A 17893-nucleotide genomic window follows, 5' to 3' on the forward strand; every position below is an offset into this window, starting at 1 on the left:
GAGGCTCTTCTATGCGGCAACCCTTGGCGCCCACCCACCCCCAACAAGGTCCTGTGCTATACTAGTGCAATTGCAGTATCAAAACGAGGTCCGCACGCATGAGGGACAATTGCAGCAGCAGTGCAAGCTACCCCCAAAACACATAACGGATGCAGCACAGGCAGCAGCATTTCAAGAGCCCTTCTCAAACGGGTGGGCAGTATGGACGTCAGTAAAATGGAACAGACACCGCGTGGACACGCAAGTGCAAACTCCAGGCACTGTTGAGGCAGTTTCTTTTGTAGATCGTGCGTTGAGGGCTCTACAACCACTGAACATAATGGGGAGAGGGTGTGGGGGACTAACACACCAGACGAGAAAGGAAAGCCAAACCACTCTTAAATGTAGGGAATCTGGACAGAGCGACAAGGTTTGACTCTCAGGCAGGGATAGCAGGCACAAACAAAGGTACCATTAGTCCACATACTAACTCTATTCAATACACCATACTGAAAAATATATACTTTTATTATGTTACACAAATAGATCTCTATCAAGTAAGCTACTTAGCACATAGTACACTGTAGTAAGTAATACAGAGCATATTATATGAACAGTAACTATCTTGTAGGCCTCTCCTCGCCGTCGGCAGCCAACATAAATTAGTAGCCGAGGGAGAACAAGGGAACCACAGAACCTAATAATGAAAGTTGTATTGCACATTTAAGCACAGTGCCATTAAGACACAATCCACCCCTGTTTTATTTGGTAGGCCCTAGACAAAGTGATCAGCTGCCCAACACTTATAGGGGCGAGTGGAGCAATATAGAAAATCAGATGGCCAAGGGGATGGGAAGAAAGGGGGACCAGACAGAAGGAAAAATAGTCCTAAAGGTCTGGAAGTTCCACCATATTAATTCTGGCCCTCTGGGGGGCATAGTGTCTTTATAATGCAAAGCCACACATGACAATAACCGAGCTAGAGGATGGAAAACCATTGCCACACACCGCTCCATGCACCACCCCCAAAAGAATCCGGATTCCTTCTAGCATTGCTTGCTGTGCAGGTCACTCCCCGAAGAAATACTTAGAGTTCCCAAAATCAGTTTGTGTACACAGTTGTTCGCTTTGAAAGGAAAGAACATTAGAACTTTAAAAAATGTATTTCAAATTACAGAGAAGTCCTACATTTCCAAAAAGGGAGCAATAGAAAAAGTCCCTCATGAGGAAAGGTTGCACAATTCAACTTTCAGCTAAAGGCAGAACGCTATGTCCCCCACGCTCATACAATTCAGAAAAGAACTCTAGGCCCACCTCTTCAAGGAGTGTCTCCTCCTCAACACCTAGGCCATCACGTTGCCCCTCACACCACCTGACTCACTAGACGCCGTCCGCCTGCCCCTCTCCGTCCCCCGGTACAGCCGTAATGCTCCTCTGTACCCCTCTGTATCCTATCCACGCTGTACACCTGTTCTGTTGTTACCTCTGTAAAGCGCTCCGTTGCTTCTCAAAGCTAGGTCTGTGCTCAATAAATTCCACAATAATAATCATAATCCTAATATGTCCCATTTTGGCTTTGACCACTAAACAGATGCCTATAGACGCAACTGTTCACCACAACGATTCTGCGGAAAGTAATTTCATTCAAGTCGAAATGAAATTACATAACAGCAATGGCTAGCAAAAGATGCATATTTTCATATTTCAATGCATCCAAGCCAAAAAAGGTATCTACGTGTTCAGGTAGGTTTACAAACTGCCTTCTGGTAGAGGTTGCAGAAATGCCCAATTCTCAAAGACTGGCTAAAAAAGGGAAACGAGGTAGGGGATACCAGACTTCAAGCTCATAGCAACATGAGAGAAGAAGCGATAGGCACTCACAAGGGGGAACACTATGCAATACCCACTTTAGATACATTGGTAAGGGATATTTGCTTACACCGGTTCCCATTCCACTGATTTGCTAGGTTATGGAGTTGAACTTGGCCATGAGTCTAAATGCCCCAACATGGGTGAGATCAATCTGGTTCAATTGCAGCAGTTGCTGGAACCTTACATAAAGATAAAAATGTTACCATGAAATCGGGAAAGTATTGCTTATCCTAACCTTGTGGCACTGAGTTTAGCAGCCAATTCAGGCACCTATAATTGCCACATAAATATGTGCCTGGTCTTAGAGAAACTAAAACAAAAATCTAGTATTTGATTCTGTTATGCAAATGCATGAAAGAGATTCCTTCTTTGGTTTAAGAGTGAGCTGGTCCATCACTCTGCTAGAATTCAATAGAAAGGCCATTGATGTTCATTTAAGGCACTTGTCAGACCAGAGTTCCCTGAACCATCTAACCGCTTGGGCAGCAAATACCACATTGCAGCACAAGTTGTCATGATGGAAAATACCAAAACCTTGTATGGCAAGGGTTAAAAGTTTCTAAGAATGTTGTCTGGGTTGGAATATCCCAGACGTCTGGAAGGGCTAAATGTGAATATATCACTGTGGTTCATATATGTATGTATATAACATTCATGTTACATAGTTAGTACTTCATGTCTTCATACTTGTACATAGAATATTTTACAAAAGCATGGTTTTGTATAAAAAGAAGACATATTTATTTTTCAGAGACATAGGCTTTCCTAGGATGTCCAGTGCATTTTGGACGATCTTCAGGGGCCAAGTTCTAAAATAGAATTATCAAGTGCATTTCATGAGCGGTTTGTCACACATGATAATTCTTTCATGTCTATCCATGTCATTTTTCACCTTTATTACCTGCCTTTATGGTCTTCACTTATTACTTCTGTAAGAGCTTAATTTCTTCCTATCTTGCTGTAAAGGGTATTTTCTTATGCAGATCTGCTTCTATGACATAAGGTCCTTGTGGAGGTTCTGTGGTAGAGTAAAATAGAGTTGCTATGCTAGTTTTTCCATTTTGCCTAATGTGATAGTTACATTCTTAACTAAAGAACAGGATTCATACCTTAGTCAAGTAGGGTCATTGGCTCTCAGTTGGATTCTTGTCCTGGTATCTGTGCAAATATATTTTCAGTTCGCTATTGTGTGCAGGTCGGGATTTCTTATAATCTCCTTGGACTCCATGATCCCATTTACAAGTAGTGACTTGCCTTTCTTTCAGTTGAGAACGCCTGCTTGGGACACCAGGACCACTAGGAAGTGCTTTCCTGTGTCACCAGGAGCGTTTGTATATTGAAAATGACACTCGCATCGGCTATGTGATGACGGCAATGTGACGACGTTCTTGTGCGGCAGCAGCCATTTTGTTTATTTTTGTTGATTGTTGTCCGTTTAAATGGGGAATCTAGACTTGATGGTGTTGCCACTGGCTAGAATGGTATTTGCTTCTATGCTAGTGGAGCTGATGATGGTATCTTGTGGTATCTTGTGCACAGTGTCATGATGACCAGCTAACACGTTGTTTACAAAAGTGGTTCCAAGTCACATATACATTTTTTGATAGAGCTATTGGCAGTCTGGATGTGGGGCCATTTGGTTACATGGGAGAGATTGCTAGTTTACAAGATGAACAGAATCTCGAAGCATATTGATACAAGTGGAGGTTGCATACATTGTTTGGAAGCTACTTGTAACTTTGTGACATTTAATTTCCATTGTTGCATTTCCAGTGGTGCATGCATCAGCATAGGGTACACACTTGTCACCATTTTAGAGATGTGTATCAGGTCAGTGTGATGATAATGCAAAACATCATACTTGGTATTTTCTTATACTCTAACAGTGTTACATAGATGGATAAACGGATAACCGCTCCGTGCAGTTACACAATCGTTGCATACTTACCACACCCATAGTCATTACATAATATGTCATCCAATGATGTGTACAGTATGTAAACACTAGGATTGCTGGGTGGTGTTAGGCATAGTTGTCTACGTGTACTTGTGTCCAAAGAAAACATGTGAAGTTGCATTATCCCCCCCCCCTCTTTTTTCAATTGTTTCCAATACTTGAAATGTCATCTGAGGTATCTGGTGCTTTGCTTCTAGAAAATGTTGCATCACTGGTGATCTTGTATTTCCAGTGCAAACATTGGAGCAGTGCTCATTCCACAGGAGTTTCGCTTTTCTAGATTGACCGACGTAGTATTTCCCACATGGGCATTTTATACTATAGATAATGTTACTGCTCTCAGATGTGGCGTAACATTTCAGGAATATCTTCTTGCCTGTGTTTGGATGGAAAATTAAGTTTCCTTTCTATACAAAACTGAAGTTGGTGCAGTGAAGGCATGGTAAAGTTCCACACCTTTTTGGCTTTTTGAGGGGTCTATTGCAGTCGCTCCTGACTAGCCTGTCTCCTATGTTCCTGCTTCGACTGTAGACTAATACAGGCGGGGTCTCGAATAATCTACTGAGTGCTCTATCCTTGGATAGAAAATGGCAGTGCTTATTCAAAATCTTTCTGATCTTGTTACTCTGTGTAGAATACTTGGTTACGTAGATGAGCGGGGGTTGTGCTTTCACGCTCTTTGTTCAATATGGTTTTCTATTGATGTTTTCGACTTTATTAAGGGAGCTAGTAATTTCTGTGTCCTGATATCCACAGGGTCTGAATCTGTCTGCCATATCTTTGAGGTGTTTTGCGCAATCTGTCTAGTCTTGTGCAATCTTTTTCACGGTCGGAAATTAGCTGTATGGTAGGCGTGTGAACCACAGTGATATATTCATATTGGGTCCTTTCAGATACTCCAACCCAGACAACATTCCTGGATACTTTTTGCACCCCACTGTGCAAGTGGGGCTTTTCTGGCAACATGACTAAATAAGCCTTTGAAACCACAAAAACTATCTAACAGCTGCAAAAACAATATATAGATTATATTTTCAGCACCCACTCAAGCCCACCTCTCCTAGGGATTGAAGGTTTGGCCGATCAGAAGGAGGAGGCTGACACTATTAAAATAATAAGGATCAGGCCCATCTTTCCCTACTGCTGGAGGGATATCCCTGCCTATATAAATAACTAATGGTGCTAGTCAGTTAGACCCAAATGAATGTGTCCATGGTCCAAAACAAATTCTTACTGACCCTACCACTATTTGAACTAACTTAAATTATACTAGGTAGATGTCTGCCCTTCCCTAGTTACCTCTTATGGCAATGCCTCTTCTTAAAATATTTTCAAATAGTCTCTTGCCACCTTCTGGACAAGATCTTGTAACTCTTTTACAATGTAATTGGGGTTTGTCTCCCATTTCGGGACAGTTGTTCCACAGCCCTTTGCATCACTCTTTCTTATACTCTGATCCAGGCTTATATGACTTTGACTCTTGTAGTTTCAGCCTTCCTTTGTAATGACTTGACCTCCCCTCTCTCCTGGGGTTGCTCAGTTTGAATATTTTGTCTGCTTCATTTAATTTCACTTCTTATTTATAGACTTCTCTCTTTGGTTTCTTCCACTCTTTATTTCTTAAACCATGGTATACTTTCCCTTCTCCCAAGGGTATTGGTGCCCAGTTTTTAATACCTTCTTTTTCAAGTTTTTTAATTATTCTCTTGATCACATTAACACAATTCCACTTTATTGTCTTTATATTTAGTATCTCGTCTAATTTTACTGGGAAAAGTTTCTCTTGCTCCATAATGATGCCCCTTTACTCCCGTTCACCCTGTTACTTTTGTATCTGCAGGGGAACGCTGTTGGGTTTTGTTTTTGCTCGAGTTCTCTTCCTGTTCTCCAGATCTTATGCTTCTCCTTGTTATCGGTGTCCCGCACTGAGTCCTCTCTCTCATTGCAAATGGGTCTGGATGGGGGTCGCAGGACGTTTCGTTGACACCCCTGCTGGTTGGTTTCCGGCCACGCCATCAATGGGATAAGGATTCCCTTTCCCCCGGCTTCCATTTGTTCAGAAACACCAGGCCTCCAGCATTTCCTTTTGATGCTCAGGACTCCTCTGAAAGTCGTGGGCTTCGTGGATGTCCTCGGCTTTGCCTCCTCCAGACATCACCTCATCAGGGGCTTCCCCTGCTTATGCTCTTCTTTCTCTGTCTGTGCTTCTCCTTGGTGTGCTCTCCCTCTTCAGTTTACAAGTCTCAGTTAAATGTACATCTCCCCTTGAAGAGACAGAGCCTCTTCGTTGGACATAATGGGGTATTTTAATTTTGTCTTCAGCTAAGTCTCTGTATTCTATAATGTTGTTCATATCTGATAGTCCCACATATGCGACTATGGTGGATGATCAGTTCCTCAGAGGATCACAGTCCTTGTCCCCTAAGGGGGAGTTTATCCCAATGAGGACCCACTTGCCCAAACCCCTAGGGAGGGTCTTGCGGAGCGGGCTCACCTCCCTAGCCTCAAAGGGGGAGGCTCCTCCTTGGGAGATGAGATGAATACCCTTGATTCGTCACACCACCCATAGCCACACTACCGCTGTGAAAAACCTATGGGTCTTTTCCAGCCTACTCCATGGGGATCTTCTACACAGGTGGCCAGGGGAGGGCCATCGCTTTTGGATCCTGACCCTTGGGGTGAACAAGCGAGAGGGAGGATCACTTGAGTACAGGGTCCTCAAGGATTGGAGAGGGTATACTGGAGAGGTGAAACATGATATCCCCCCCTTCCTTGACAGTGATCCACCTACCTCCTGCCTTAATAGGATGCATTAAGTCACACAATCTAATCCCCACCGCCCCCCAAGTATCACTCAAGTACTGTGAGGAAGAAGAGGAAATCAAGGCGTACACATTTCCTATGAGAAACACCACTATGGGACAAAGAAGATGCTTATAGAGGTACATCAACATCTTTATAGGCCATGACACATTAGCAAGGCCAGGCAGGGTCAGCCAATTGAAATCAACCATGCCCACATGCAGCCTATCAAGTCTTCAGGAGAGATTAAAAGGAACACTAGCAATCAGCAAAGAGAGCCAGTTTGGAGGAGAGCTGAGGAGCCGTGGCTGCCCAGGACCAGCTGGAAGCAACGGGGTTGCTGATGGTCTGTGTGAGGAAGCATCCAGGAGAAGTTTGGCCAAATACCTCTGTTTCCAGCAAAGAAGGGAAGTCCAAAGAAGGGAGCTGAGAGGCGTGCTGATGCCTTGTTACATTGGTAAAAATGAAATGCTTGTTCCCCGGGGCCAGGACAGGAACCCAGGAGTGTCTGAGGGGCAGATGGGGAGACCATAACCTCAGATAACAGACGTTAACCCAAGAATGAAGAAAACGCCAGCGGTGAGTGAAGTGCAGTGAGAGCCTAGTGTGTATTGAAGTAAGTGAGCAAGATACAACGCTACAGCCTGAACACGTAAGACTGTAAACGCATCGGTTGAAATTGACAAATTGAATTACAAGGATACATAGTAGCAGAGTGGTAGCATATATGATTACACATTCTCAAATGACTGTGTAAAGAAAGGAAGTGTCTGCAAAGAGCGGAGCTGTGCGTGGACACAATGTGAGCAAAATAGAGAGCCTAAAAAGGGGAGCTATGTGGGAATGAAGTGGGAGCAAAATTCCCAAAACTAATAAACGTGTTGAGAACAAACGGGTGTTTTGGAAAAGCATTGGGGTGGCCTCCACGCAGGAGTTTGATCAAGGTTGGCCACAGAGACCCTGATATAAGGAAAAGAGAACTCTATTAAGGAAAAGGCAACTGGTTGCATGACCTTTAATGGGTGAATCGTGTGATCTGACAACTGCTCCATGAACAGGGGAGCCCAATTGAAAGCAAGGAGCTGCATGAGCTGAAGGGCTTATGATTTCACAAAAAGGAGACCCCGGAGAAACCTAAAGAACTTACCAAGGAAATTGTGCAGTGAACTTCTTTTGCCAAGTGAACTTTTTGCCAAGTGAACATTGTGGCATGTGAACTTTTCTTTGGCAAGTGAAACCTGAGAGACTTGTAGAACTTTATAATCATGAGTGCGTTAAACTTGGGGAAGGGAAGTGCAGAAAGGCTCCATTGTCATATTAGCTTTATTTTGAACACTATTGTGCTGACCAAATCCTATTCACCCCATTATTTTGTAGAAGTGAGGACAAGCCTAGGTTTTGACACACACAGTATTTTGTTTTGGACTGACAGACTTGGACTTCATTTTGTTTTCTTTCAGTTGGGGGGAACATTCCCATCTTAGAGTTAGGGCAAGTTAGGCGTTACACTAACCTGACCATTTGTAATAAAGATTTTCAAACTGTTTTTTTACTTGTCTGTGTCGTCACTTGATAACATGCCTGTCTCACACCACCAACATGGAAGCTCAATGTTTTTTTTAAGAAGACATGCTTTCACATTTGTGCTGATGCATGTGATTCAGAAAATGTATAAAGGAAGATAGCAGTACTAAGACTAATTACTTTGATCAGAAAGTTAACCAATACAATCAATATCAGTACAGGACCCTTTTATGAGCATACACAATTCTAGCATTGGGTTTATAATGCATCCACAACTTTCATCAAAGGTTATTTCTAATTTCTATTAACCTACTGGATTTTTTATATATCCATAATATATAGGGCACATGAATGTCTACACACACTAGATGTCAAAGGCTATAATGTTGATATAATCAGAAAACAAAGGATATTATGAGACAAATGAATGTCCTATGGTCATCAAAGGTTTGGACAGGCTTGATCTATGGGTATTGTATCTAGCTGGCTAGTTCAGTGTATTCAATAATGTTATATGTTCTCAAACAAAACTGTGTCTGAAAAGCCTGCAGCCATTTCTAAGGGCAACACATTCTACATGCAGACCTCATATTTGTCATTAAAAGGTATACACAGAACTGATATGTGGTGCTTGACGCACACTTTCACGATGCATTTTTACATTGATTCACAAACTAGTGAAGTCCCTTGGTTGACGAAGAATTGTTTAAGGATGTATTTGAAACTCTGTCAAGAGCCCTGCCTGCCACCTTAAACCAAAGATATTAGTTTTTGTGACTATGTTTGCACCTTTCATGTGTTTTTATATTGTTTTGTAAATGTTAAGTAAAAAACATCTTAGAGGGGAGTTTTGATATGGAATAGCAAAAAAGGTTAAAGAAAATAAGAGAACAAAAGTGTGAGAAAATCACAGGACCAACTGCATAGCCTGCAAACTGTCTGCCTGAGAGTAAGAGTGACAGAACTCTGATATGCACCTGAGCAGTTTAACATCCTAAGCTTGATCAGGCACCAGGAGAAAAATCAATGCACAAGAGCGGGAGAGAAAGAAGAGGGCTTGCAGACTAACCCCACAGGATTTAAGACCCTACCAGAAAGCCTCTCTGAATGAGACCCTGGATGTTAGGCAGATCATCCCTGAACTATTCCTGAACCTTGTTAGTGACCACTAGTTAGTAATTACCTGGCCCCAAAGAAACAGCATATTTGGGACTACATCTCCCAGGATGCATAATGTTTAGGGCTCAAACACCCAGAGTGGATTCTGGAATGTCTACCAGTGATTCATCAGAAGATACTCTATGGGGAAACACTAGGAGAACCATGTCGGACCCGAAGACTGGAGCGGTCCAGGGAGGAAGAGGCGAGACCTTTTGCACACAGAAAGATGGTGTGGTATTTTGAAGGGGAGGTGAGACCACTCAGACCAGAAGAGATGCCCCCGAGACCCTTGACCTGAGAGGGGGTGTGCATGTAATAGGAGAGAGTAATTTTGATCTAACAGAAGAGGAGTACAACTTTGAACTCCAGAAGTGGGAATGCTCCTGTGAGGGGGAGGAGAGCTCCATGAGCCAGGAAGTGGGCTACTCCAGTAAAGAGAGATGGTGACTGCGATCCCCTGAAGAGGGAATGTGTAACAGAGGCGGGTGCCATTGGTCCTGCAAGGGGGAAGTAAATAGGATAGCCCCAGTAATGTGGGGTAGGGGGACCTTTGGGACATCTAACGATGAGGAAGCTCCCAAAATATCATGTGTTAGAGAGGCCTTGTTGTCTCCAGAAGAATAGATGAGGACTGAGTGCATGAAAGAACTAAGCCGACCTTCTCATCTGGAATTTCCTGTATGCCCCTTTGCTCCTTCGTATGTATTTCTGAGCTCAAAGATTACTTTTCCGAAGGACTTTCATAATGGAGCCATCCTGAACCAATTTCAATGCTATAGATTTATGTTTGACTTTTGCTTAATAAAACCCTTTAACGATGTTCCAGTGACAGTAGTTTTGGGTTCCCTCGGTCGTGTGGCATAAAGTAGGTGTAACACTACAATCTGAAGAGGCATCCTACTCAAGGGACCAAAGGGAGAGGTGCATGGATATCATACTAGCACCTAGTTGTTTACCAATTGGTGAGGGGAGTATACACAAGTTGCAATATTGCAGGCAAGCTACTACATGGCAGCCCAAACAATCCAAGACCGTCCAGCTGGAAAAATACTGTTGCAGGCAAGTAACGTTCGTCAGTCAGCCCAAGTGTTGAAGCAACCCCGTTTGCAGTTTCCATTGTCACTGGTACCTTGTTTGTATTTGGAGACTGAAAATGCCTTCCCATGCATGTTAATGTAGCAGGAAGTGGCAAGTATTGATATTTTATTTGTATCGTGCTCGTACACAAGTGTTTCAGAGCGCTACGAGGCAAGGGAGGGGAAAAAGGGAGAACAAAAACAATGATCTTACTAGGCCCAGTGACATTGAGAATGCACAAGTGCATGGGAGGGCTGGAGGTAAGTGCAAGGGAGGGCTGGGGGAGAGGTAGAAAGTGCTGAGAAAAAATAGGAAAGTCAATAAAACATCAACAAATAAATAAATAACAAACAGTGGTAGTGCAGCCAACAAGTGGCAAGTGCAAGGGATTGCCCAGAGCCAGTGCAGGCGGGTGGCAGGGTGAGCAGGTACATGGCCCTAGAGACAGAGGGAGACCAGGTGCACAATGTCGAGACAGAACAGATCAACAGTAGTGGAATTCACTGTCAAGTTTAAAAACTACGGGTATGGACACTTTAAATGAAATTATTATCCAAATCTATTTTAAAACTGCACTCCATTCCACCCCAAGTAGTTGCTTGTTACATTTACATGCATTCATTTGGCTGGTTGTGCCAATGACAGGAAAAAAAAAATTGGGAAAGTGGGCTTGGCAGCTGGGGAAATCAAGGCTAAGCTTGTGTATAGAGGGTTGATTTCTGGCAATGTAAACAGCCCAAAAACTGTTTTATCTTTCGAAGTGCAGTATATGATTACTAGCATTTGGCATGATCTGCTTAACTGGCTATGAAAGCCACATAATCTTTTATAACACGCTCAATACTGGAGATCATTCTCTAAGCATAGGACGGGGATTCAAACCTGTGTTGCTCTGCATTGTCTTGCTTCCGTGACAAATGCGTTGGCACAGAGCTATCCTCCTAGCCTGCATAGGAACAGAGATTGCATTGGAATACAAATAAAAATACATGTTGTATCTTTTCTAGTGTAATGAGGGGTATTCTTTGAGCATATTTCTCATGCTGGATAGACCGACACTACTGGTTTCCATGTTACAAAAGGGCATTTGCCTATACGAAGCAAACTTTCCCCAGCTCCTCGACCCCCTTAAAACGGATCTTACAAAGTGGAAATTCCTCACAATTTCCTGGATGGGACATCTAAATGCTATCAAGATGGTTAGTCTCCCACCACGCTTCCTATATCCCTTCCAGGTTCTGCCCATCACAATCCCGGACCAATTTTTCAAACAAGTCAAGAAGGCCATATCGGAATTCCTATGGAATGGCAAGAAATCCAGGATACCCTATGAGACCCTGATTCTACTGAAGGAACAGGGAGGAGTGGGCCTCCCCGACATAGAGCGATATCATCAGGAGACACAACTCAGGATCCTGATCCCACACCTGCGTGACAGGAAGGACCTACAATGGGTTCAGTTGGACAATGATAATCTGACCCCCGCCACTCTGGCGGAATGGCTATGGGTCCCCAGACGGAAACTAATAAGAAGATTGCGTAACCACCCAATTCTAGGAACTTTGTGGAACATCTGGAAGCAAGGGAAAGGAATGTCTGGAGTTACAACTTGGCCTTCCCCCCCTGAGCCATCTCTGGTCCCCTGGAGTCAGAGAGGAAATCCCTGAACACGCCAGATACCAAGCTTGGTTTGATGCTGGGCTTGAGTGAGTCGGCCAGCTGTGGAGAAACGGAAAATTCATACCTGTGACAGAACTCGAAGAAGATCTCCAACTGCGCCCGATTCCGATTTCCCTGTATCTCCAATTAAAAGGTGTATTATCCAGAAGAGGGTGGAAGGCCAAAACGCAGAGGGGGCTCACACCTTTTGAGACCATTTTGGATACGGCCACCACAAATAAAGGCCTAATAGCGCGCATGTACAATGCTTTGATTTGCAGGGAACAAATCACAAGTCCCCGTCTTAAAGAGCGATGGGAAAAAGATTTCGGCAGAGAATTTGATCAGCAGGCTTGAAACAGAATCTGTGCAACACCATCCAGAATATCAATTGCAGCCCAGTACAAGCTCCATGCAATAAAGCTGCTCCACAGATGGCAGTATGACCCACGCAGACTTTCTAAAATGTTTCAGACTTCCAGCCCAGCGTGCTGGCGACAATGTGGCATGGAAGCCGATTACTGACACATGTGGTGGGCCTGCCCCAAGGTTTGCATCTACTGGCAAGAGGTCCTCGGATGGATCAAGCAGATAGATGGCGTAGAAAGGGAAGCATCCCCCCTTCTAATTCTCTTTGGACTTGAATAAGAGGACGATGAACTGATTAGAGTTAAAGGGCTGATATCCCCCCTGTTATAGCGGCGAGAACGGGCCTGGTCATCAAATGGAAATCTCCACACCTTCCAATTAAGAAAGACTGGATACAGATTGCAACAAACATCTACACAATGGAAAAAATTACGGCAACCATCCACGCCAAAGCCGCACGACACGAAGAGGCCTGAAACGACTTTGCCAATCACTACATTGCAGGCTCTGCAGCAAGCAACTCGACGCACCAAGGGAGTTCGAATATACGTTATCGTGTTACGAGCTGTGCAGCACAGGATACGCCGTCAGTCTGACATGCCTGTCACAAACATAAACCTGATATTCCGCAACCCAGACGAAGATCAATGACAATCATCACGTCGCCCACTATAAACCACCACAACAAATGCCAAGGACCTGGAAGACTTATGAGCACTATCAAGGGAGGGGGGGTAAAGGTTTATAACGTCCCGCCACTAGGGTGAGAAAAGTATTTGATGTTAAAAAGTTGTTCAGGTGGAGCAAATCTGTTTCTTATCGTAACCATGTGAATATAACATGTACCCACCTGTATGTTCAGCCTTGATGTCTAAAAACCAATACAAATTTTAATTTATAAGAATATTATTCTAGCCTTTTCCTTGGCCAGAAGCCAAATGGACTTAACCTGAACAAGGCACCATATTGTCAGCTGACATGTAGTTTCATCGGCACTTAGGTTGCAAAAAGTGCAGATCGATGTTTGCTCCATTTGTGACCCAAGTTCAAACACTGGGGCCACCCATCCAAACTCTCCAATGTGTCATACTGCAAAAAAATCCAACTGAACAGCTGTCCAAGCCAACTCTTTCAGGCAGTGGTCTAGTAAAACCTGTTAATTTTCCCTAGAATGTCTGAATGTAATTTATTGAAATGGGACAGAACAAAGCTGGACCAGGATCGGTTTTAGCACATTATGCCCTTTATTCCTGGCTGGAAAAAAGTTCTGGAAAAGTTGCTTGACAAGTAGAATTTGAGACTGAAATGTGCTCTTTCTGCGGTTATAGCAGAGTAATATTTTGATTCATTTGCCTCACTCTGGCTGCCTGCCCTGTCACCTGCAACCATGTTCTTTAATTTCTCATTTCACTTTTCTGCAGGGCTGTTTGAAGTGCGAGCACAGGAATACTTGGAAACTCTTCCCAGCAGTAAGCAGAGAGGGGTTGATAAATTCCTTAAAGGACTAGGTAAGCGGCCATGTTGGCACTGATCATAATTTTACCTTTTGTGTTTTATTTCAGTAGGTGCTCCTCAGTTGTATGCTATGAAGGCACTCTTGTCTCTGAGCAGTGGTCTCAATGTGAACAGGTGGTTCGATTGAGGACTGTAAGTAATAGGCCTACTTTTGTTCCCGGCATCTCCAGTTGACCAAATTGTATGTGCCTGGGCAAATTTAGTAATTTTCCTGTTTTTCTGTTAGTGTATCTGCCAAAATGTGGAGGTTTATTTTAAAAGGTAAAAACTTACATTTTCCTATGCATCTTCCCGGCCCATCCATTCTCTCCAGGCTGCGTTGTTGCTGTCTGGAGCAGTCCCTCTAAATCACAAAATATTGAATTATTTGTAAATGTGCACACTACTCTAGTTATTTGCAAACCTCAAATCAACAGCAGGCCTCAAATGACTGTTGTGTACAACCCTACAATCTTAATCATGTGGAATGTAAGCTTTTTTTGATATATAACCCTTTATTCCACAACATTAATGACCCTTAATGATTTGCATCCCTTGAATTCCCACAATACCTGACGCTTGAATTTAAATCACTCTTTACATGACCCTTTGATTTCTATGTTTCTCAGCCTCTGTCATGGCCCTTGAATGACCCTTACCCATGAATTTCAATGGTGCCTGGCCCTTTAGCTACTCTGGTGCCCAGTTGTTCAATTTCCTGGCCACCTCATCCTCGGCTGCAGGATGGGACAGTTCCTTACAGACTTTGAAAAGGGTACGTTTCACTACAGCACGTTGTTGTGGAATGCCCTTCCCCTTTGAATCCAAGGGGCACCATCATACTTGAAAAAGACAAAAAACTTGGCTGTTCAAAAAATATGACAGACTGCAAGCTTGTGCTGTCTGAGGCTCCTTGTTACCTTTGCCTGCATACAACCAAACTGTCCCATTAACTTTCTGCCTGTTATTTCTAGTCTGTACCAGCGCCGTGATACCTCGGGGTATGGGCGCTGTCAATAAATGAAATAAATAAATACATACATTTTTAGATTTGTAGCGATTATAGTAAATTGCTGTGCATGCCAAGATCAGTGATCGTATTTGTGTTGCCGTTTCCATGAGGAACGTTCTATTTTCTGTTTGTTTCTTCATTCACGATTATCATAGAACATCCCTAAGATTTAAAACTGGAATAATTGCAAAAGAGCTTTTTGGGGGTGCAATACCACGATAGTGATCAGCCCTTGAGCCTTTGGATTTTTTCATTCTTATCAAAGCAATGATCCAAGGGTTGGTATGGCAGAAACCTTTGCAGCCAGCTAAACAGAAAGAGAGCGCATGTTCTCCCAATGTGCCAGCCACAAGGTTTTAAAAACAAATATGCAGTGCATGTCCTATGTAGTATGATAATATCGGAGTACGCTAAACAATTCTTTGCCTATGCATGCACTGAAGATATTTTTGCAGCCAGTACAGTGAAAAAATATCTTTTGTCGATCATTGCCATCCGGGCTGCAAAAAATATTGTAATACCATTCAATATCTAAAGCCATGTTCTTTCTGCTCTCAGCTGTGTGATCGACAATGCCCAATGTAAATCATTGACATTTTTCTTGATTTGTTTCTTTAGGTAACAGGATAAGATTATTGCACAAGAAATAAGCAAGTGGCCCTGCCAGAGCGTGAAATCGTGAAATACATGGTGTACCAGTGGCTGAATGATGGTAACAAGCGTGGTTCCTTTGCTGTTGTAAACTCTAAGGTGGGCCGAGCTCTCGTGAAGTGACCACTGGTGCCTTAAAGTCCCCAGAATCCTCTGGGGATTTGTTCTTGAAGCAGCCGGGCCAGATCTGGGAGAAACCTGCAGTCCGGCGGCTTTGAGCAGATGAGATTTTCCTCAGTCCGTCTGTTCAAGAAATGAAGATATCTCTCCTTAAGCTTTTAATTATTCCTAACCTGTGATTATTTGCACTGGACAAGAGAGATTGGATAAACTCAGCATCTGCCTCAGACGATTTGAAAATGGATTCATTTTTTATATATTAAAAACTTTTCTATTTATGGCATCTAGTCGGATTTGTTCTCATAAATATTGCCACGCAACAAAAGTGGTCACTGATCTCTGGACTACCCCCATTTTCGTGAAATGGGTTGGAAAGACTAGAAGAAGGGAACACTCCACTGTGTATAGAGACCATTTATTTACTATTTGAAAGGGTGGGAGGGGCGGGGGGGGAGGCGGGGGGGACATTGTTGATGTCATGCGTAACACTCTGTCAAGCCGCCAGGGAATGTCTCTGAGAAATGTGAAACATTGACATTTGACCTGAAGAATGGAAATGGAGCGCATCACTAAATGACTTTGACGTGTACAGTTTTTCCTCATCCCAGGGCAAAGCTCTCAGAGCTGATACGACACAAGCTTGTCCATTTATTGTAGCATATCAGTGTCTTGGTCACAACTAGGTGGGGTGGCGTGACGCACAGAGGGACGCAAAAAGGGACCAAAATACTACAACAGACTCCCCACTGAGTGTGAACCAATGAAATCTTGGGACAATGGCAAGGGTGGTACAGAAGGCACCATCTTGGGTTAGCTTGAGACTTTCAGAAGGATCAGCCTGGGTCCAAGATGAAGGCCTTGTGGTGCTGAATGAGATGGGCTGGGTCTTCAATATGCTGCTTTCAGGTTTTGATATGCCCATGCCAAATGCTATGTCTGCAGTGGGGGAAAGGTGATGTAAGATTTCCCTAATCAAAGGCGGAGTGTATCAGGATTCTGAGGAGTGCTTGTTTGCAGATTTGTACAGTGTAGTGATGTGACCTGAAATAAAATATTCCCAAACTATTGATGTCTGTACAAGGATGCAAGTGGATCTTGGAAAGGTGAAATGGTTTTCTGTGCCTATGGATTCAAGAAGCATTCCGATGCGTTCCAGCACTGAGGTGAGTTCAAGGAAGTAATTCATCATATTAGAATTTGGAGGGGAGTTCCTGCAAGCCAGGTGTGTTAGATTGGTGGTAATCCTGCCATTGAGACGGCTTGGCGGTATCCCATGATGCAAAGCTGTTGGATCCTATGAGGAACACTCTTTTGATAATGGACTCCTCTTCATCAGGATTTCTCGGTTCCGTTGGAGGGTACTTTCTAGCCCGCATCCTCCTAATCCCGAGAGGTCACAAGTCGTGTAAGCATTACATTTGAAGGAGATATCAATCGACATAATATTCCTGAGGAGTTCCATTGTGTTATGAGGTTGCATCGTAAGTGGATGTCTTTTTATGTTATGACTCTTTTCAATGTTAGTGCCAACGCTTGTCTGGATAGTGGTGTATTGTGCTCCCGCCAGGAGTAAACCTGACTGGTCTGTGTGGGGGCATAATGGAAACCAACGGGGAGGGAAGGAGAAGCAGGAGTAGGATAGAAACTAAGAGATGCACAACTTGAGAAGTACAAATGTGTTGCAGGGGAGAGGGGGTGTGATTGTGGTTGCAGTGTGTGGTCAGTGGTCTTTGATCAAGCAAATAACTATTGAGGGATGAGTAGAAACCGCAACCTCTAACGCAAGCTCATTTTTCAGGAAGGCAGTTTCTAGTACTGTGCTTGAGTGGTACTAGAATTAGTCTAGTTGTGTGAGGGGACCAGAGATGTGCTCAAGTATGCGCTTGAGGTTTGGAAACTTCTACGCCAGAGACGGTTGTTCTACTCTGCCTCCAGTTACGAAATGGTTGGGCAAGGTTAGGTGTTTGCTGTGCATGGCCTCCAGATGGATTTCTGAGTGTTTTGAGGTTACGCTTTTGCGGTGTGTGGGGGAGTGCCTCGAGTGGCCTGTGTCTCGGAATGATGGACTGTAGCAGTGAGCCACAAGCCTCAGGTTTAGCAAGGGTTGGCTTATTTTTAGTGAATCCTCCGAATTAAGTTGGGAAGGTTTGGTCTGAGAATTTCTGGATAACAATGGCGTCAATTGAGCAGATGATTTGTGAGACGGCAACAAGAGA

General features: G+C 43.5%; 1 protein-coding gene across 6 annotated transcripts in view; it reads left to right on the top strand.

Annotated features, from left to right (window-relative positions):
- The window catches only part of DENND2A (DENN domain containing 2A), a 420914-nt gene extending 404172 nt beyond the window's left edge, over positions 1–16742 (top strand). For all 6 annotated transcript variants that reach the window (XM_069628810.1, XM_069628811.1, XM_069628812.1 and 3 more), the window contains 2 exons: positions 13822–13908; positions 15525–16742. In XM_069628810.1, coding sequence (XP_069484911.1) covers positions 13822–13908; positions 15525–15556 — 119 coding nt within the window. In that variant the 3' untranslated portion in view covers positions 15557–16742. The remainder of the gene's footprint in view (positions 1–13821; positions 13909–15524) is intronic.
- Positions 16743–17893: the final 1151 nt, after the last annotated feature.

Source organism: Ambystoma mexicanum, chromosome 12 (assembly GCF_040938575.1).
Source record: "Ambystoma mexicanum isolate Mex_15411 chromosome 12, UKY_AmexF1_1, whole genome shotgun sequence".
NCBI classification, from domain to species: domain Eukaryota; kingdom Metazoa; phylum Chordata; class Amphibia; order Caudata; family Ambystomatidae; genus Ambystoma; species Ambystoma mexicanum.